Raw genomic sequence first — 18,758 nt, 5'->3', positions numbered from 1 at the left:
TAATTTATGTATTAGGAAGTAGAGAGCTGGGAGGTGGCTCGGTGGGCAAAGTGCTTGCTATGCAAGCGTGAGGACCAGAGATTGATCCTAGCACTCCAGCAAAAAGCCAGGTGTGATGGCTACTGCCTGTTCTCCCAGTGCTGAGGAAGTGAAGGCTGGTGGGTCATGCACACATGCACACACCCAAGGTTGCCAGAAGAGGGCGCTGGATCCCTCAGAGCAATTGTGAAGCTCCCTATTCGGGTACTGGGAACCAAACTCTGGTCTTCTGAAAGTGTTCTTAACTACTGAATCGTCTCTCCAGCCCTATCTGTTCATTTATTTTTTAAGACAGGGTTAGACTTGGAGACAGACTTGCTGTTTAGTCCAGGCTGGCCTCAAACTTTCTCATGCAGTCTGCCTCTGCCTCATCCTAGTGCCAGAGTTACAGTGTACACCACCATTCCTGACTTGGAGAGATTTGGGGTGATGGGGATGCCTCATATATTGACTGTGGTGTGTGTGTGTGTGTGTATGTGTGTGTGTGTGTGTGTGTGTGTGTGTGTGTAAAACTTAGGTTAACACAATAGTGGGTATCAGATAGCTTAAATATCAATAAATTCATCTTAAAATGTGGTTATGGAGGCTGTACTATAAAGTTAATGCAGATTTCATGCAGATGACTTACTTTGGTTAAAATGAGATTATGGAATTGATAGGCTACTGAGAAATGTAACTGAAAACCTGAAACAAAAGGACTAATGGCCCCTCGGTAAGAGAGATTACTAGTTTGCTTTAGAAAGATAAGGTGTACTTTGAAATAGTGTCTAGGTTGAAATGCCTTCTTTTAAAGGGTATGTTTAGGGTGAACACTTGTAATGTGTATGATGGGGTTCCAACTAGCTTTAATATGTGAGTTTATTTTTAGTCCTCTATATTTAAAGAACTGTAAATTAGCTATATGCATGAAAAGTAGGCAAAAGATACCGAAGTCCTCACTGATCATAAGTGAGCAGAGTAAACTGGCCAATAAATACAAGCTTACAGCTTGTTGATACATTATTTCTTTATTAGCAAAGCAAATCAGAAGGGAGCTTTTTAATATTTCACAGCAGCAGACTACCTAGGTGATGCTGGCTCTGGAAATTATAGTTATGAATATTTATTTGCAAAAGAAAATTTGAGTAGTTTGCTACTAAATTAAAATTGTCTATAGTATTATTAACTGTAAAAAAATATATTTCAGTAACAAAGGTAATTATGCATATTTTATTGTGTTAACAGTGGTCATGTTAGTTGGTAGGCTTCTAAGAGATTTGTGTATTTTTTTATGCTCCTTAATTTTAAAAAATAGTTTTACATTCTCTATGTGCGTGCTTTGTGTGGTGGTGGGATCAAAAGCATAGCCTGGAACATGCCCAGCAAGAGTCCTACCACCGAGCTGTATCCCCAGCCCAATATATAATATCTGTGACTTTTAAGAAATCTTAAGGGGCTAGAGAGATGGTTCAGTAGTTAAAACCTCTTAGTGTTGATACATGTCTACACACACACTGTTGTTGTTGTTGTTGTTATTTTGAGGCTGCATCTCTTTATGTAATCCTAGCTATCCTGTGCGGGGATTAAAGGTGTGTGCCACCACATAGAGCTTTAGTTTTATTTTTGAAACAGAATCTTTCAATAGCCTTGAGCTCACCAAGCAAGCTATGCAAATGGGGTGGTATGCTCTGGAACCCATCTGTCTGCCTCGGGACAGCACTGGGATCATGTGTTCCAACCTTTTTAATGTGGGTTCTAAGAACTGAACTGAAGACCTTGTGCTTGAAAGGCACTGAATAACTCGCCAGCCCTGTGGTGTGCTTCAGTAAGTTAAACACTTCAAGCTCATTACTACCCGGAACTGCATTATAATTTTCTAGTCTTACGGAAATTATGATTTTTCCTATCTTCTGACATCTGTCAATACTCTGATTCATAGGTAAATTTCAACTGGATTGAATATTAGTAGTATTACTGTTTATTGAGAAGCTTACAATGGAATAAAACATGAGTCTAAAGTAATTTAATTTTGACTTAGTAATAACTAAATTATATATTTTTTAAAAGGCATTTAGCCAGAATTCTTATCCCTTTCATCAAATGCTTCCTTAAAATGTAAAACCTACCACTGAAGAACACCAGGAACACAGTATAGTGAAAAATAAACTTTATTTACTTAGCTTATTATGAAAAGTATTGTCATCCCCTGAAAGCTGTGAATATGTTGAAAGGAGTCAGAAAGTCTGCACAAGGCATAAAGGAGCTAAAGTAAAGTTAGTAGTCTGGTCAAGGGTAGTTAAACTCTGATTTGAGTAGTTTTGCTGTTAGTCTGCACAGGCTCCCTTGAAGTTGCAGATGAGTTTGTGTCTAGGGGCACTCAGAAAACCGTGCCTGAGCACAGGTGACCTGGACTGCACTGCAGCGTTTGCTTTGCTTCCGCTTCTCTGCTTTGCAGGTCTTAGTACATTCCTGAGCATTTCAAGTAGTGTGTGGCTTCTGATTTCTTTCTCTGTCTCCACCTCTGATCATTCTTTAGTTAAATCAAGGTATTTACCACTTAAGGGAAGTAAGCCAATGAGATCTGTACCCTTGCTTAATGGTTGTAAATGCCTGTCAAGCTGTTTGTGATAAATATTTTGACCTCAAGCACTGGCCCATTTCCTGGATGATGATTTGTTCTGTCTGGTTGACAGAGGCAGCAGAGTGACATTGAGGGTTCTAGAGATGACACATTATGTATCCCAGACAGAAACTCAGATAAGAATTTATATTTACTTTGAAATAATGTTCTGTATATGTCATAATCAGTTTGGATCTTCCTTTTTATTTGTTCATCTGCTTGTTTTGTTTAGGGAAAAATATTATGTATGTGTGCTCATGATGTGTGAGGACATGCGCATTTGTGTGTGCATGATGTGTGTGTGTGTGTGTGTGCGTGCACATGTGTGCTTAGGCACATGTGGGAGCATGATGTGTGGGACATACATGCGTGTGTGCATGTGTGCATGACTTATGTATGCACGCATGGGTGTGGGAGCATTCATGTGGAGGTCAGAGGACAACTGTGTGGAGGCAGGGCTCTTTTTCCACCTTCAGGTGTGTTCCTGAGATAGAGCTCAGGTCACCAAGTGTGTTCATGAAGCACCTTTACCTGCTGAGCCATAGCACCAGTCCACAAGTTTTTAAAATTTGATTTACATTGTTTACAAGTATCTGAGTAATAATTCTAGTATTTGGTGCCGGTCAAGGGTAAAGGTCTTTGTAGTGCTAACAATAAAGGAAGGGGTGGGAGCCTGTTGACGGTCTAGAATCTTAAACCATAGGAAAGAGAACAAAATAGCTTTTATTCCTAACTCTGTTGTTTTTCCCTCTTAAAAAAAAAGAAAGATTAGATTTATTTCACAAGCAGAGAGATCCAGAGGAAACTGGGTATTCTCTGAGAAGGAAGAAGCAGTTATGGGCAGGCACTCATCAGGTGGGGGGGGGCAGTTAGGGGCAAGCAATCATCAGGTGAAGGGGAGACAGTGAGGGGCAGGCCCTCATGATGTACCTGCTGCTAGAGTAGTAACAGGTGTCAGATTGTAAGTAGACATTTGCCATCTGGGCAGGCACTAGCGAATGTGTGAACCAGAGAGTTGTCAGCCATTGCAAAGCTCTAGTGTTAGGTTGACTCTAGTGCCTGCAGTCGCCTTTGACATACTGTGTTAGAGAGTCTTGTCTTAGACATGGAGCTGAAGGCTTTACCTTGGGTTGTGATAATCTGTGATGCACATTGTAGGTGGTTGTGCTCACTTTATCTGTTTTATGAATCAATCGTGCAGACAAGTTGTGGTTTCTCTTTTAATTTTTTGAAAAAAAAATTGATGATTTATGTTTTATGTGCTTTGGTGTTTTGCCTGCATGTATGTGGGTGTCAGATCCCCTGGAACTGAAGTTATAGACAGTTTTGAGCTGCTATGGGGGTGCTGGGAATTGAACCCATGTCCTCTGAAGAACAGCCCGTGGTCTTAACCTTTGAGCCATCTCTCCAGCCCTTAAAGATTTATTTATTTTATGTATATGAGTATTTTGCCTGAATGCACAATACACAATGCACCACATGCGTGTCTGGTGCAATGGATCCGCTGGAGCTAGAGTTACAGACAGTTGTGAGGTGTCATGTGGGTTTTGGGAATTGAACCCCAGTCCCCTAAAGGAAGGAGCCAATGCTCTTAACCACTGAGCCATCTTTCCAGCCCCTCTTTTAATCTTCAAAGACAGCCAGTGTTAGTTTCTTGCGTATTTATGGGTTAGGGGCACATCTCCTGTGGAGCCACACTTAGTGCTCAGCGTGCTTATGGACTATCGTTGTCTCTGGCACCACCACTTCTGACAGTGTGTTTGTAAGCTGGACATGTCTGCAATCTCTGCATTGTAGAGGCAGAGAAGAAAACCAATGCAAGGTTGAAGCTAGCCTGGTCTGTATACTGAGTTTAGACCATCCAGGGCTATAATATCAGGAGGCCCTATTCAAAAAACAAACAGACACCACCAATTGATCAACCAAAACAAAACCAAAGAGTAAGTATTTGTAATTATTGAAAAGCTGTAAAAAGAACATTTTGACTTGAAGGATTAGCCAAGGGCCTGTATTAGTTTTCTTTCCTTTTTCAGGTAGGAGTGGGCAGTACTGGGGATTGAACTTGGGGCCTCACTCAGACTCTACCACTGAACCCCAGCCCTGGCCTTTTTACTTCCAGTAGCTGGCCATAGTGCCAGCGAGGCCTCCAGCTTTTACAGACTGTGCCACTCCTGCCTACGGGTGGAAGCTACTTCACTTCCCCCTGAACCTGTGAAGGCTTGAGAATGCTCAAATGGTCTGAGCTGGAAGTGATGTGGTGTGACATATGAGGCTATGGCATGAAGCTCACAGCTTCCTTGCTCTTTCCGGATGCTTGTTCTTGGAACTCAGTCACATGAAAGGCCACATGCAGGTATTCTCATCAACAACCTGATCTGAGCCTCAGCTGCCAGGATACTGGATGAGTGAGTGGGCCGCAGCACTCAGATGACTTGAGCCCCGGGCAGCCTGATGTCTGGCTGAGAGAGAGAGGCAGTCCTGCTGTGTCTCCTCTGAGCTCATAGTCTACGAGTCTACCAGACGTAATACATGATTATTGTTCTAAGTCACTATGTTCAGGGTAACAAGTCAAAGATTGTGGGAAAGAAGTACACAAGAAGTTTAGTGGAGAGTGTCATGCCCACAGCTGTTCTAAGTCACTATGTTCAGGGTAACAAGTCAAAGATTGTGGGAAAGAAGTACACAAGAAGTTTAGTGGAGAGTGTCATGCCCACAGCCTCAGCTCTTGGGAAGCTAAAACAGGATTGTCTAGAGTTCAGGGCTGGCCTAGGCTACATAGAGATTCTGTCTCAAAAGCAATAGCAAACCAAGGATGTTGATACCAATATAACTTGTAACAGTAAGTAAAAAATTTAAATAATGTACTTAATAGTAAGAAAATGTTTAAATAAATTGATACACATTTTCCATAAAGAAAAGATCTGTCTTCAAAAGAAAACAGTCACTTCTGTTATAATCAATGTCAAAATGGTCACAGTGTATACACGTGTAAATAAAGATGATTAAGAACAACAATGACAAAAAATTGTAGGCCTGGGGAATATAGCTCATTAACAGAGGCTTCCTAGAAGGAGCAAGGCTTTAGATAGATCCCCAGCAATGCCAAAATCCAAAACAGACAGCAAGTAAAAACAAAGTAAGGTTCAAGGTGACCTGATACATAACGGTAACTATGTAAGTTTATCAGTACAGTGCTTCAGCTCCTTTGTGAGGGAAAGCACCTAATTATTAAAACCATGGCTTCAGATTTCTTTTATTTTCTTTCCTTTCTTTTCTTTCTTTTTTTTTTTTTGTTTTTTTGTTTTGTGTTTTTGCTTTGTTTGTTTGTTTTGTTTTTCGAGACAGGGTTTCTCTGTGTAGCCCTGGCTGTCCTGGAACTCACTCTGTACACCTGACTGCACTCAAACTCAGAAATCCACCTGCCTCTGCCTCCCAAGTGCTGGGATTAAAGGCGTGTGCCACCACTGCCAGGCGGCTTCAGATTTCTTAAAACCTTCCTCTTTCGACCAGTTTGGGGTTTTTTTTGGTTTTTTCTAGACAGGGTTTCTCTGTGTAGCCCTGGCTGTCCTGGAACTCACTCTGTAGACCAGGCTAGCCTCAAACTCTTAAACTCAGAAATCCGCCTGCCTCTGCCTCCCAAGTGCTGGGATTAAAGGCGAGCGCCACCACCGCCCGGCACCAGTTTGGTTTTGAACAACTGGAAGAACTGTCCAGATTGTCCTGAGCATGCATCATTAAATCTTACAGCCCCTCCCTGCTGCCTTTTGTCTAATCTCTGGATTTCTTATTTTCTCCATCTCTGTCTCTGGATTTTTTTTTAAAAAATTTAAATATTGAAACTCAGCCCCCAGGCCTCACAGTGCTCTCTACCAGCCCTCTTGGATCATACTAAGCTTCATGAATCTTAACTGCTTTTATGATCTTATAGGGACTTAAAAGATGGTTTTGCTAAGAAGCACCAAAACCTGAATAAAATGTTGGCATCTGTGACTTTATTTTGTATGTCTCTTTTGTTATGTTAAACTTTGGGTCTGATTCCTGCTCAGCTGTGCACATAGACATTAATTACTTAAGGAGTGTCTGTCTAAAAAGTGCTAATATAAAATTTGTTAGCCTTAAATTTGCCTAACCTCTCTGTAAAATACAAGAATGAAGACACAGTAACCCAAGATACTTTTTTTTAAATTCCAGAATTTTGTAGGCAGATCACACTGTGATGATACTACCCTGCCAAATAGTAGTGGTTATCCCATGAAGAAAACTAAGGCGGCAACTCCCTGACACAAAAGTAGTCTCTCGATGAGAAGTCTGTTGCTCTCCTCAAGCATCTCATGTAGCCAGCAGAACTTTGCAGGATTGACCAAGACAGTGGTCAACCTAACCATCCTGATCTAGGTTGCCTGTGTTATTATCAGTCAGGCAGACACGCCAGCTGTGTAACACCCACCTTCCCTTCTCCTCATTCCTTTCAGAAACCCGAAAGCAGATCTTAGGTCATCAGGCATTTCTGTTCTTCCTAGTGCAGCCTTGATCTGTCTTTTCAATTGACATTTGAGATAGGTGGCCAAACCTAGTCTCTTGTGAGCCTTCAGGTCAGGGATTTTGTCCTAAACTCCTACAAAAATCTTGCATTTCAGCCTTCTATTTAAATATAGACCCTTTACATCATCACCATCGTCACCACCATCATCATCATTTTCTTATGTTAAAACACAGTTTCTCACTCTCTCACTTCAAAGGAAATATGAGTGACCATGGTCCAGGGATAAGATCTTTGCTGTGACCTGATATTTGACAGATAGCAACTCAAGAAGGGATGGTTCGTTTTGGCTCCCAGGTTGAAGCTGTAGTGTATCATGTTAGGGAAAGACGAAGCAGCAAGAGCAGCTCTAACTGCTGGGGCGGAAGTGCGAGGCTGCTGGTCCCACGGTGTCCACTTAGGAAGGAGAGAGAGAGAGAGACAGAGACAGAGACAGAGAGACAGAGAGACATATGCTGGTGCTAGGAGCTGTCTGACCCTGGCTGCCAGCCCCCACAATCCCCTCACTCTTGAACTTTGCTTAACTGTAAAACCATCACCACATGGACAGTCCTGTTGGCAGCTCAAGATAAAGCTTGGGTCGATCCTGCAGCTATCGTAACCTCTGTGCCCTTTTGTGGCTGAACTGGGAAACCCTTTCTCTAGGTGGCCATTTTTTGAGTAGGGAACTCCTTCAGCTGCATTCTTAACTTCAGCCCCTTCTTTCAAAAGATTTTCTACTTTAATAAACTGGGGCTATTGAGTCCATTTCCTGTTGGCCCAGTACAGCCAGAAGATTCTTCTTTAATGATGCTAATCTCATACAGTAGAGATGTGGTCACAGTAACAGCCCCACTTCTCAGTACCAATTTTCATATAGGTAGGGTTTTATAGAAGAACCAAACCAATAAAATGTGTATTTTTTCTATTATAAAGAAGATCTGTTAGGTAGACTTATGTAACAGGATCCAGTGGTGGTCATCTGTATGGTGGGGAGTCTGAGAACCCACTAGCTGCTCAGTCCATGAAGCTACATGCTTTAAGCAGTACCAATCTGGCACTGAAGGCCTGGAGCTCCCTGGAAGAGGCAGTGCTGGGAAGCAGAAGAAGCTATACTCTGAAGGCAGAAGTAGCAAAAGATGCACCTGCTTGAGAAGGCATGAGGGGAGGCCGCAGGTACATACCACCTTTCCCTTGGACCCCTTTATTCTGGGTTTCCTATTGGAGCATGCCCACTGGCTCTGAGAATAGGTTTTATCCCCTCAGTAAAGCACCTTCACAGACATACTGAAGGGTCTGTCTTTTGGATGTTTTTAAAGTCTTCAGATTGACAAGATGAACCTCTATACACTGAATAACACATTTCAGCAAGGAAGAGGTTATATGGACTTTTTATAGTTGCAGGAGAATCATAAATCAAGATATCGAGTTAGCAGTTTACAATGAAGTTAATAAGTCTTAGATGTTATATGAATGAGATTCTTAGCTTTGGGGTTGGTGGAATCTAGCAGCCTGCTAAATTAATTCATTTCAAAGCTTTTGCCTGATAGTTGAAAGTTATGATAGGTCAAGCATTGAAAGTGGATATTAAATGGCTTCAGGATCCTATGTTGCCCAGTTTGGTTTTCAACTATCTTTGTGTCTGAGGATGACCTTGAATGTCTGTTCCAACTGCCTCTACATTCCGGTGATGGGATTAGAAGTGGGAGCCACCAAGCCTGTTTTATGTGAGATGGGGGATTGAACCCAGGGCTTCGTCCATTTAAGGGAAGCACTCTACCAACTGAGCTACTTCTTCAGTCATTTGTTTCACTAAAACATATGTATCTTTTGCATTCATTCATTCATTCATTCATTCATTCATTCATCCAGTGTGTGTGTGTGTGTGTGTGATAAATGTACAGACTTAACCACATGACTTGAACTGTGACCATTTTAAAATTAGAATTGTCAATTCTGATACACAGTTTCTTAGAATTTTTCACATTCTAATACTTTGAAGTTATGATTGCTTATTAGACTTAATTTATTTTAAAAAGTATGACTGTGATCGTCACTGGTACATTTAAATATTTGAAATTATGTTTTCTCTTCCTAGCTGTCCCCTTTCCTCCAACCCGACGGCTAACTTTGAAGGAAGTATTTGAGAATGGGAAACCTAAAATGGATGTTTTGAAAAACCATTTGGTAAAAGAAGGCCGGGTGGAAGAGGAGGTAGCCTTAAAGATAATCAACGACGGGGCTGCCATCCTGAAGCAAGAGAAGACTATGATAGAGGTGGAGGCTCCAATCACAGGTATGAATGCATTTGCATGGCAGCCCTTAGGTTTGTGCTAATTTTGAGAAATGATTACCAAAAGCCAAGTAAGATGAATGTGATAAATATTTCTAGGAATTTTGAAGCAATGTAGGGATTGGTAAGAAAGACTTTTGTTCTTTAAAAAACAACATTAGGGTCCAGAACTTGGTGGCTGAGAGCACATACTGCTCTTGCAGAGGACCAGAGCTTGGTTCCAAGTGTCCATATTATGTGGTTCACACCACTGTAACTCCCAGCTGTAGGGAAAATCCCACACCTCTGGCCTCTATGAACACCTGCACTCATGTACACACCCCTCTCCCCAGGCAGATGTACACATACACACAAAATTAAAAATAAATCTTTTTAAAAAGGAAGCATGCTATTAACTGCTTAATATTTCTAATAGGGGTATTGAGTTCTGATTGAGAAACTAAATATACAGAAGACCAGTCAGAAGCCAGAGTGCTTAAATTAAAAGTTAAACTTGGTCCCTGTTGCTCTAATGCCTTTTTCTTTCTAATTCTTAATTTTCTCCTCTTATCTTTCTTGCCTAGTATGTGGTGATGTTCACGGACAATTCTTTGACCTGATGAAGTTGTTTGAAGTTGGGGGATCACCTACTAATACTCGCTACCTCTTCCTGGGTGACTATGTGGACAGAGGCTATTTCAGTATAGAGGTAAAATTAACCTGGCTGTACTGTCCCTATTGTACCATCTTGTAAAAGATCTGCTCTCCATTCCTTCATAGAACAGATTAAAATATGAATGCTGGTAGAATTTATCCACTTTATCACTTTTGACATTCAACAAATAGAGAAATGTTTTATTTTTTTAAAAAAAAAATCTATCCTTTTAACCTGTAGAAAACCCATCAGATAGATGGATATTAAGCTAGTTTTGAAAATAGATATTTGCTAAGTTTTTCTCTTTAAAGATGCTGTCTAGGCTTTATAGAAGGGACATACATAGCTTTTCATTCTTTTTTTTTAAGATTTATTTATTATTTTATTTATGCGAGTACACTGTAGCTGTCTTCAGACACACAAGAAGAGGGCATCAGATTTTGCTACAAATGGTTGTGAGCCACCATGTGGTTGCTGGGAATTGAACTCAGGACATCTGGAAAAACAGTCAGTGCTCTTAACTGCTGGGCCATCTCTCCAGCCAATAGCTTTTCATTCTAAAGTGTCTAAGTTAACTACCTTAACCATAACTCTGCAGGCAACTCTTGGGCTAACTTCCTGTGAGAAGTAGGCACTGCTAAGCTCCTTGCAGGAGGGATTCTGATCCCATTGCACATGACTGGCATTAATGTTCACTGGAAGGCAAAAGGTGAAGTGAAGCCAATAAAATCTGACAGTTTACCTTTATATGTTTTAAGAATTAAATGATGGGAACATGAGTAGGATTAAACACAAGTATGTGCTTTTGTGTGTAAACATAAAATGATTTTAGGACCCAATACAAAGGCTTGAGTACCGTGTGATTATAACACATCTGTGTTTACAATGTGCTTCACAAATAAAAGATCCTGTTTAAAGAAGTCTTCATAATTAAGTGTGTAATATGCCCTAGAAAGAGCAGGAGATGACAAATTCTGTAGTGTTTTAGTGCCTTTAGGCTGCGTGCTCTTCATAGTGTAAGAATTTTACTGTATTAGCTTGCTCTGGGTAGACAATCTCCTCTTCCTCCTCCTCCTCCTTCTTCCTTTTTTTTTCTTCTTCTTTTTCTTTTTCTTCTTCTTCCTGCTTCTCCTTCTCCTTCTCCTCCTCCTCCTTCTCCTTCTCCTTCTCCTTCTCCTTCTTCTTCTTCTTCTTCATTTTCTCCTCTTCTTCTTCCTCCTCCTTCTTCTCCTCCTTCTCCCCCTCTTTCTCCTCCTCCTTTCCCTCCTCATTGCCCTCCTTTTCCTTCCATTGTTTTTAAATGTAACTCAACTGTTTTACTCAGTTTTTAAAGAAGAGACAGTTCTGAAGACCCAGAAAGAATGAACAACAAAATATTTTCCTCTTCAGTGAAATAGCAGTGTAGGGAGCTAGGGATGTAACTCAGTGCCAGAGTGCTTGCCCAGCATGCACAAGCTTTGATAGTAATTCCTGGCTCTGCACAAACGTGTGTGTGTCAGGAGGGTAGACATTCTAAGTCGGAAAAGTTGAGTTTTATCTGTTGCTACTCAAATTCATTTAGTGTCAGATTGAGAAGGACAAGGGGTAGTGCTATAGATAAGACAACAAGTCAGTCCATTTCACTGCTGTGCCTTGTCCTGCTACTCATGGATAGCCTCTAGGCAGGTACTGGGATGAGTGGAAGTCATGCCTCTATAGACTCTGTCACTGAAACCTTTGCTATCACAGAGCCAGGAATTAACATCAGGGCTTGTGCACATCAGTAGATAGTGCTAATGGGTGGATGTTTAAAAGGCAGAAGGTAAGAATAAAGAATGTTTTCAATTATCTATTCATTGTTTTACTTAAATATATTTTTGTTGTTTTGTGGTCTTCTTCTTCCTTCTCTTCCTCCTTCTCCTCCTCTTCTGTCTTCCTTCCCTTCTTTGTATTATTGTTATTCTTTCTTTTTAAAAAGAATTTATGTATTTACTTATCTGAGTACACTATTGCTGTCTTGAGACACACCAGAAGAGGGCATCAGATCTCATTACAGATGGTTGTGAGCCACCATATGATTGCTGGGAATTGAACTCAGGACCTCTGGAAGAGCAGCCAGTGCTCTTAACTGCTGAGCCATCTCTCAAGCCCTATTATTAGCTCTTTAAATCCTGACCACAGTTTCTCCCTCCTCCTCTCCTCCCAGCTCCTCCCTGTTTTTGTTTTTGTCTAAGCAGTATTTCATTTGATTTAGACTGGCCTCAGGGTTGCTGTCTAGCTGAGGATGACCTTAAACTTCCTCCTATGTTCCTGTGTTCATGATTCCTTGATGCTTACATAGTGCTGAAAATGGAACCCAGGATTTTGCATAAGCTAGGGAGATACTCCACCAACTGAGCTTATCCCTAGCCCCAGGGACAACGTATTAACATGAATATTTAGGGCTGGAAAGATAGCTTAGCAGTTAAGAACACAGCCTGCTTTTGCAAAGGACCTGGGTTCAATTCCTAGCACCCATGTCTTCATGTGGCTCACCTCCATCTTTAACACTTGCTCCAGGTGCTTCTGACCTCTGTAGGCATATGGTCTCATGTGCACACAAGCACAGATATACAGAGTCTTTCAAAATTAAATCTTAAAACAAACATGACAAAGTATTTTCTAATTATTATTATGACTTACAGTTAATTAAAATAGGACTTTAAGGTTTTTAATTTTAAAATTATTTATTTTTAAGTGATGGGTGTTAAACCCAGTATAGATCTACCACTGAGCACTATCCCCAGCCCTTGGGTTTTTGTTTTATTTTGGAGGCAGGTGTCTTTGTTCCCCAAGTTGGTTGGTTGGTCTGTCTTTCCTCCCTGGGCCCCACCCCACCTCCTCTCCATGGGTTCTCTTTGTAGCCCTGACTGGCCTGGAACTTGATTGGTCATGAATTTCTGCTTCAGCCTCCCAAATAGCTGAAACTATAGGCATATGCCTTCCTTTGGCTTTAGTTGCTGGTTTTTAAATAGCTTCAATTCACTAATACAATTACTGACTCACATCCTAAAATCCACAGAGTTTTGTACCTATATACCATTTTGAGGAAATTTTGTGTGATATGGTTTTCCCTCCTTAATCAATAATTTCCTGAGTAACAACTTTATAGCAGGCTGTAGAATCCAATCTAGACTGAGATTCAGGTGGAGGATATCACTCAGCAGTAGAACACTTGCCTAGAGTTCCATCCCCACCTGCACACACAGAGTGAGGTGCATGTTCTCTGGAGGAGCTAGCGGTCTTATAGAACAGGCTCCCTTTTGAGCAGGTCTTCCAGTAGAGTAGAAGAAGTGTTCCTGTAATTAGCAGTAGTAATCTTCATATTAAGACCTTACCCAGGAGCTAGCAGATGGCTCAGTGGAGAAAAGCATGCACTGCTCTTGCACAGGACCTGAGTGTGGTTCTCAGCACACATCAGGCAGTTCACAGCTGCCCATGACTCCAGCTCCAGGGGCCCAGTAACTCTCCTTTGGACACTTGCCTTCATGTGCACATACTTAACACGGATACATACATACACACATAATTAAAAATAAATCTTAAAGACCTGGCCAAGTTTTAGTGAATATTAATGAATTGTAGTTTGCATTTGACTTTGTTATTATTTTTTACTTGACTGATTTTTCTAAAATAAAATAAATGAATTGAAAGTTTTAGATAACAGTGGTAACCTAATTTTTTTCTTTTTAACATTATTTGACTTATTTTTATGTGTATAAATGTTTCCCTGAATATATTTAAGTGCATGACTGCTGTCCAAGAAGGTCAGAAGACAGCACCAGATCCCTGGAACTGGAGTTACAGGAGGATGTGAACCTCCATGTGTAGGTCCTAGGAACTAAACCCAGTTTCTCTTCAAGAGCAATAAATGCTCTTAACTGCTGAGCCATCTCTCCAGCTACCACTCCTACCAGTTGTTTGAGATAGTATCTTATTTTGCCCAGGCCTGAAGCTTGTTAATTAAGGCTGACCCAAGTGTTGGCAGCGTAAGCATAAACCACCACGTCCAGATTACTTTTAGCTTTTGAATACTATTGTTTACATTTTTATTACTTTCAATTTTTTAATTTGTGCATGGGGGAAGGGAGGAAGTGAAGGAGGGAGGGAGGGAGGGAGGGAGGGAGGGAGGGAGGGAGAGAGAGAGAGAGAGAGCATGCTATTTGTATTGTATGGCAGAGGAGGATCATTCAGTCCATTCTCAGGAGAGTCACAGGCAGCTTTGAGCCTTCAGATCCGAGGGGGGTGAACTCAGGTCCTCTGGAAGAGCAGCAAGCACTCTGAGCATCTCTCCAGTCCCTGTCTTTTTATATTTTTCTTCTGGTCCCCGACACACTGTAGGTACATACTGTACTCCTGAGCTATTCCCTTGCTCTGACTTTTTGTGGTTCTTTTAATTTCTCCTTATATTTATATGTATTTTTTAATATTGAAAGTCCTTTTTTAGATTTAATCATTTATCTTATATGTATGGGTGTTTTACCTGCATATATGTCTGTGTACCATGTGTATGCAAATGCACACAGAGGCCAGGAGAGGGCGTCAGATCCCCTGGGACAGGAGTTACCTGTGATTGTAAGCCACCACATGGAGGCTGGGAACTGAAGCTGGGTTACTTGCGAGAGAAGGACTGCTGAGCTGTCCTTCTAGCCTCCTGTATGCATTTTTTTTTTTTAAATTAGGGGACTGGAGAGATGGCTCAGTGGCTAAGAGCACTGACTGCTCTTCCAGAGGTTCTGAGTTCAATTCCCAGCAACCACATGGTGGCTCACAACCATCTGTAATGGGATCTGATGCCTTCTTCCTGTGTGTGTGAAGATATACATTAAATAAATATTTTTTTTAAAAAAACAGAAAAGAAAATTAAGACAATCATGGATATTGCTTTTATAATCTTTTTCCACTCAACATCATATCAAAAGCATTTTGTCATCAATTTTTCTTTGATGACCTGTCATTAGTGGTAGAAATGGTTTACTTTACCATGCCTTTAGTGTTGGGTAAATAGGTGTATGGAAGTTTGCTTATTGCCTTCTCCTCCTCCTCCCTTAGTAACAAAAGCCCTTCTTTGTTCCAAAAAGTGGGACTCGGGTGGCATGGGGACTTTCAAACTCAAGAAAGGAAGGCTTTTATCCCAGGCCAGGAAATAATTTGATTGTTCTGAACTTGTGAAAGTAAATCCTGCCATTTGTGATTAGCCTCAGGATAAGCATAGTCTCCTTCTGCCCAGTGACATATAAGACACTTCTCTGGTGCTATTCTTGGTTTGTGTTTGCTTGTCTGCCTCATGGATATCTTTCTATGTGAAAAGGCTCTTGGAAAGCTAAAGCTTTGGGCTTTGCCTTATTTTGTTTGATGCAGAGTCTCACAAAGCCCAAACTGGCCTCGGGTTCACTGTATAGCCAAGGGTGACTCTGAACACCTTCTACCTTTGCCCTCCTCATGCAGTGGGTGCAGGCTAAAGCTCTGGGACATCTGTTCCACCCTGTCAGTCAAATGTGGATGTGAGTCCCAAGGCAGAGGCAGCCATTGCATGGCTGTGAGGACTGTCCTTCTGTGAGTCACAGAGTAATGAGTAGCAGGAGTGGGCCTGGTTTCTCTGTGACAGTATTGAGGCCATCACTGAACATCTGTCTCTCCACCTCTTGTGTAATGAGAATGCTAATTGGCTTTGTGGCTATGTCTTAGATTTTAATTTTTAAATTTTATATATATATATATATATATATATATATATATATTGTGTGTGTGTGTGTGTGTTTATATGTATGCCCATAGAAGTCAAAGGACAACTTATAGGAGCCAGTGGTTCCTAAGAATTGAACTCAGGTTATTGGGCTAGCAGCAAATTCCTTAACCCACTGAGTTATCGCTCAGGCCCAGCTAATTAGATTTTGTGTCACTATACTAAAAATGGCACAAACTTATGCTCTGTACATTGCTAAAGTTAATGTCATGTTGAATATTCCTTGAATTTAAAAAGATGTATTGCCGTATGGGGTGGAGTGGGTGGTTGTGCATAGTATATGTGAGGGTGTGTATGCACGGTGTATACAGTGCACAGAGGGCGAGGACACCTATGTGGAGTTTGTTGTGTCTTTTCACCTTTATGCGAGTTACCTGATTGAATTCCGGTCACCAGGCTTACAAATTTACAAAGCAAGCCCTTTACCTACTGGTTATCTCACTTGAATACATCTTTAATGGCATGACACACTTTAAATCAAATTCTTAAACTTAAGTTCTTGATTTTCTACTGAGAATCTTGTATACTAATTTCTAAATAACTTGTTTACCATCTATGAAACTGAAATCAGTAAGGGATAAAGGGAGATAGGAACAATTAATTTAGATGGATCACTCAGAGCAGGCCTTTCAGAGATGATAATATTTGGGTAGAAACTGGAATGACCTTCAAGAGGAAGCACAGCTGAGTGGGAGTCCCTTCTACCCAGAAGGCATAGAGAATGGATGCTCAGTGGCAGGAACAGCCCGGATAGTGGCAAGGCTAGGGCAGGGCAAAACCACAAGGAGGAAGTGAGAGCTAGAGCAGACAGACAGGCAGGCAGAGCTTAGGTGTTGGCAGACCTTGCAAACCATAGTCATGGAGTTTAGATTTCTTCTGGATGTGATATGGAACACCTGTGCTGTTATTTTAATTGCTATTTTTTTCTGATTTGGGAGGCTTTGAGAGGAGCAGCACAGCCATAGTTGTGTTTTACAACAATACCTCTTGACTGTTATGTAATCAGTGGACAGCTGGAGCCTAAGGACAGGTACAGACTCCACTTAGGAATGGTATCTAGCATATATATTATCATATATATATAATTAGTATATATATTATCCAGTACATGTCAAGTCCTTGGATCTGAAATGATTGAGACCAGATGTGGTTCCCAGAGGTTTTCAAGTATGGAAGCATTTGCACAGATTTTGCTTATGGAGCATCCCTTATCCACAAGTCAAGTCTTTGAAATGCTCCAACGTCAGATCTTTTGGAGTATCGAGTTGGCACTCACAAAGTTTCAGATACTGAGTATTTCAGGTTTTGGAATTTGGTAATCAGTCTGTGATATGGATAAGAGATATCAGGAACAGATTAGGATGGATAGACAGACAGACAGACAGACACACACACACACACACACACACACACGAATTCTATCTCTCTCCTTCCTTCCCTTTTTAAAATAAATCTAAAGGAAAGTATCCACCTTATCCCCACTCAGGGGTTCTCATGCTTCCTGTTTCCTCTATAGTGTCAGGCTTTTCAAAGTTTCCCATATTTCTTAAGTAGATAAGCATGCATTTCATATATTCCTGTCTTTATAAAGGGTAACATCATATCATACTCTTTTCTATATTGATTTTTTTTCACCTACCTAGAAATGACTTGGAAACAGTTTACATGGTTCTTCATTCTTTGTTATTGTGTCATGGCATTGCTTAGCCTGTGTTTGTGTGTGTGTGTGTATACACATCTGTTCATTGCCAGTATTTTACTATGATAATGTTGTGAATTTTTGCATTGTCTTTACAGTGCAATTTCATTTTCTTTCATTTCCTCCCCCCCCCCTTTTTGACAATGTTTCTCTGTGTAGCCCTGGTTGTTGTCCTGGAACTTACTCTGTAGACCAGGCTGTCCTTGAACTCAGAGATCCTGAGTACTGGGATCAAAGGCATGTACCATCACCCAGATTTTTTAAAATTTGTTTTATATATGTGAATATTAATCAATGTGTGGCCCATGTATGTGCCTGAAACCCTAGAGGTCAGAAGAGGGCATCGGGTACCCTTAGAACTGGAGTTAATAGACAATTGTAAGTCACCATGTGGGTGCTGGGAACTGAGTCCAGGTACTCTGGAGGAGCAATGAGTGCTCTTACTGCTGAGCCATCGCTCCAGCCCCAGTGCCCCTTCATTCTTACATAGATAGAAACATGTCTGTCTGGATCTCTAGTCATTAAAATGTCTTCCCTACAGCCATGCATTCTTGTTGAACTTCATTTTAACCCTTGGATCCCTCATTTGTTTATCACTTGTTGGGTGCTATGTAAGATTAGATCTAAGCTTAGTTTTTTGAAATGGTATCTAACCCCAGAGCTGTTTTATTAAAAAGCTCCTTACCCCAGTGATTTTTTTTCCTGTTTTTATGAGATGAGTTTTTATACCTAGCTAGCTTCCAATTCAAGGCAGTTCTCCTGCTCTAGCCTACTTGGTGCTGGGGTTCCAGGATGAGTGCCATGCACAGCAGTGCTGGGGTTCTGGGATTGAGTACCTGCACAGCTTTTACCTGGTGATTTGAGATGTCACCTTTATTGTGCACAGATGTTCATATGAACTTGGATCTGTTTCTGGATTACTAGAAGATTGAGGCATGTGGTAGGGCACAGGGGTTTTATTTTATTTGAGCTGAAGTTTTATTATGTAACAGGTTAGTCTAGAACTTCTTATGTAGTCTAAGCTAGCCTTGAATTCATGCTCTTTTTGCCTAAGTACAGCATTGACAGGCCTATGCTACCTTGTCTGGCTCAGGACATTATGGATATTTTATTTATTTACATTTCAGATGTCATCCCCTTTCCCCATCCTCCCCCCCATTAACCCCATCCCATCCCTCCTCCTTCTTTTTGCTTTTATACCATTTTAATTT

At 41.0% G+C, this 18,758-nt stretch overlaps 1 protein-coding gene across 4 annotated transcripts in view; it reads left to right on the top strand.

Annotated features, from left to right (window-relative positions):
* The window catches only part of Ppp3cc (protein phosphatase 3 catalytic subunit gamma), a 74,279-nt gene that overhangs the window by 14,371 nt on the left and 41,150 nt on the right, over window positions 1-18,758 (top strand). For all 4 annotated transcript variants that reach the window (XM_028758762.1, XM_028758761.1, XM_028758763.1 and 1 more), the window contains exons 2-3: window positions 9,256-9,453; window positions 10,014-10,138. In XM_028758762.1, the coding sequence (XP_028614595.1) occupies window positions 9,256-9,453; window positions 10,014-10,138 (323 nt within the window). The remainder of the gene's footprint in view (window positions 1-9,255; window positions 9,454-10,013; window positions 10,139-18,758) is intronic.

Source organism: Grammomys surdaster, unplaced genomic scaffold, assembly GCF_004785775.1.
Source record: "Grammomys surdaster isolate TR1022 unplaced genomic scaffold, NIH_TR_1.0 126219, whole genome shotgun sequence".
In the NCBI taxonomy this organism is placed as follows: Eukaryota; Metazoa; Chordata; class Mammalia; order Rodentia; family Muridae; genus Grammomys; species Grammomys surdaster.
This window is presented reverse-complemented; position numbering and strand designations above follow the sequence as displayed.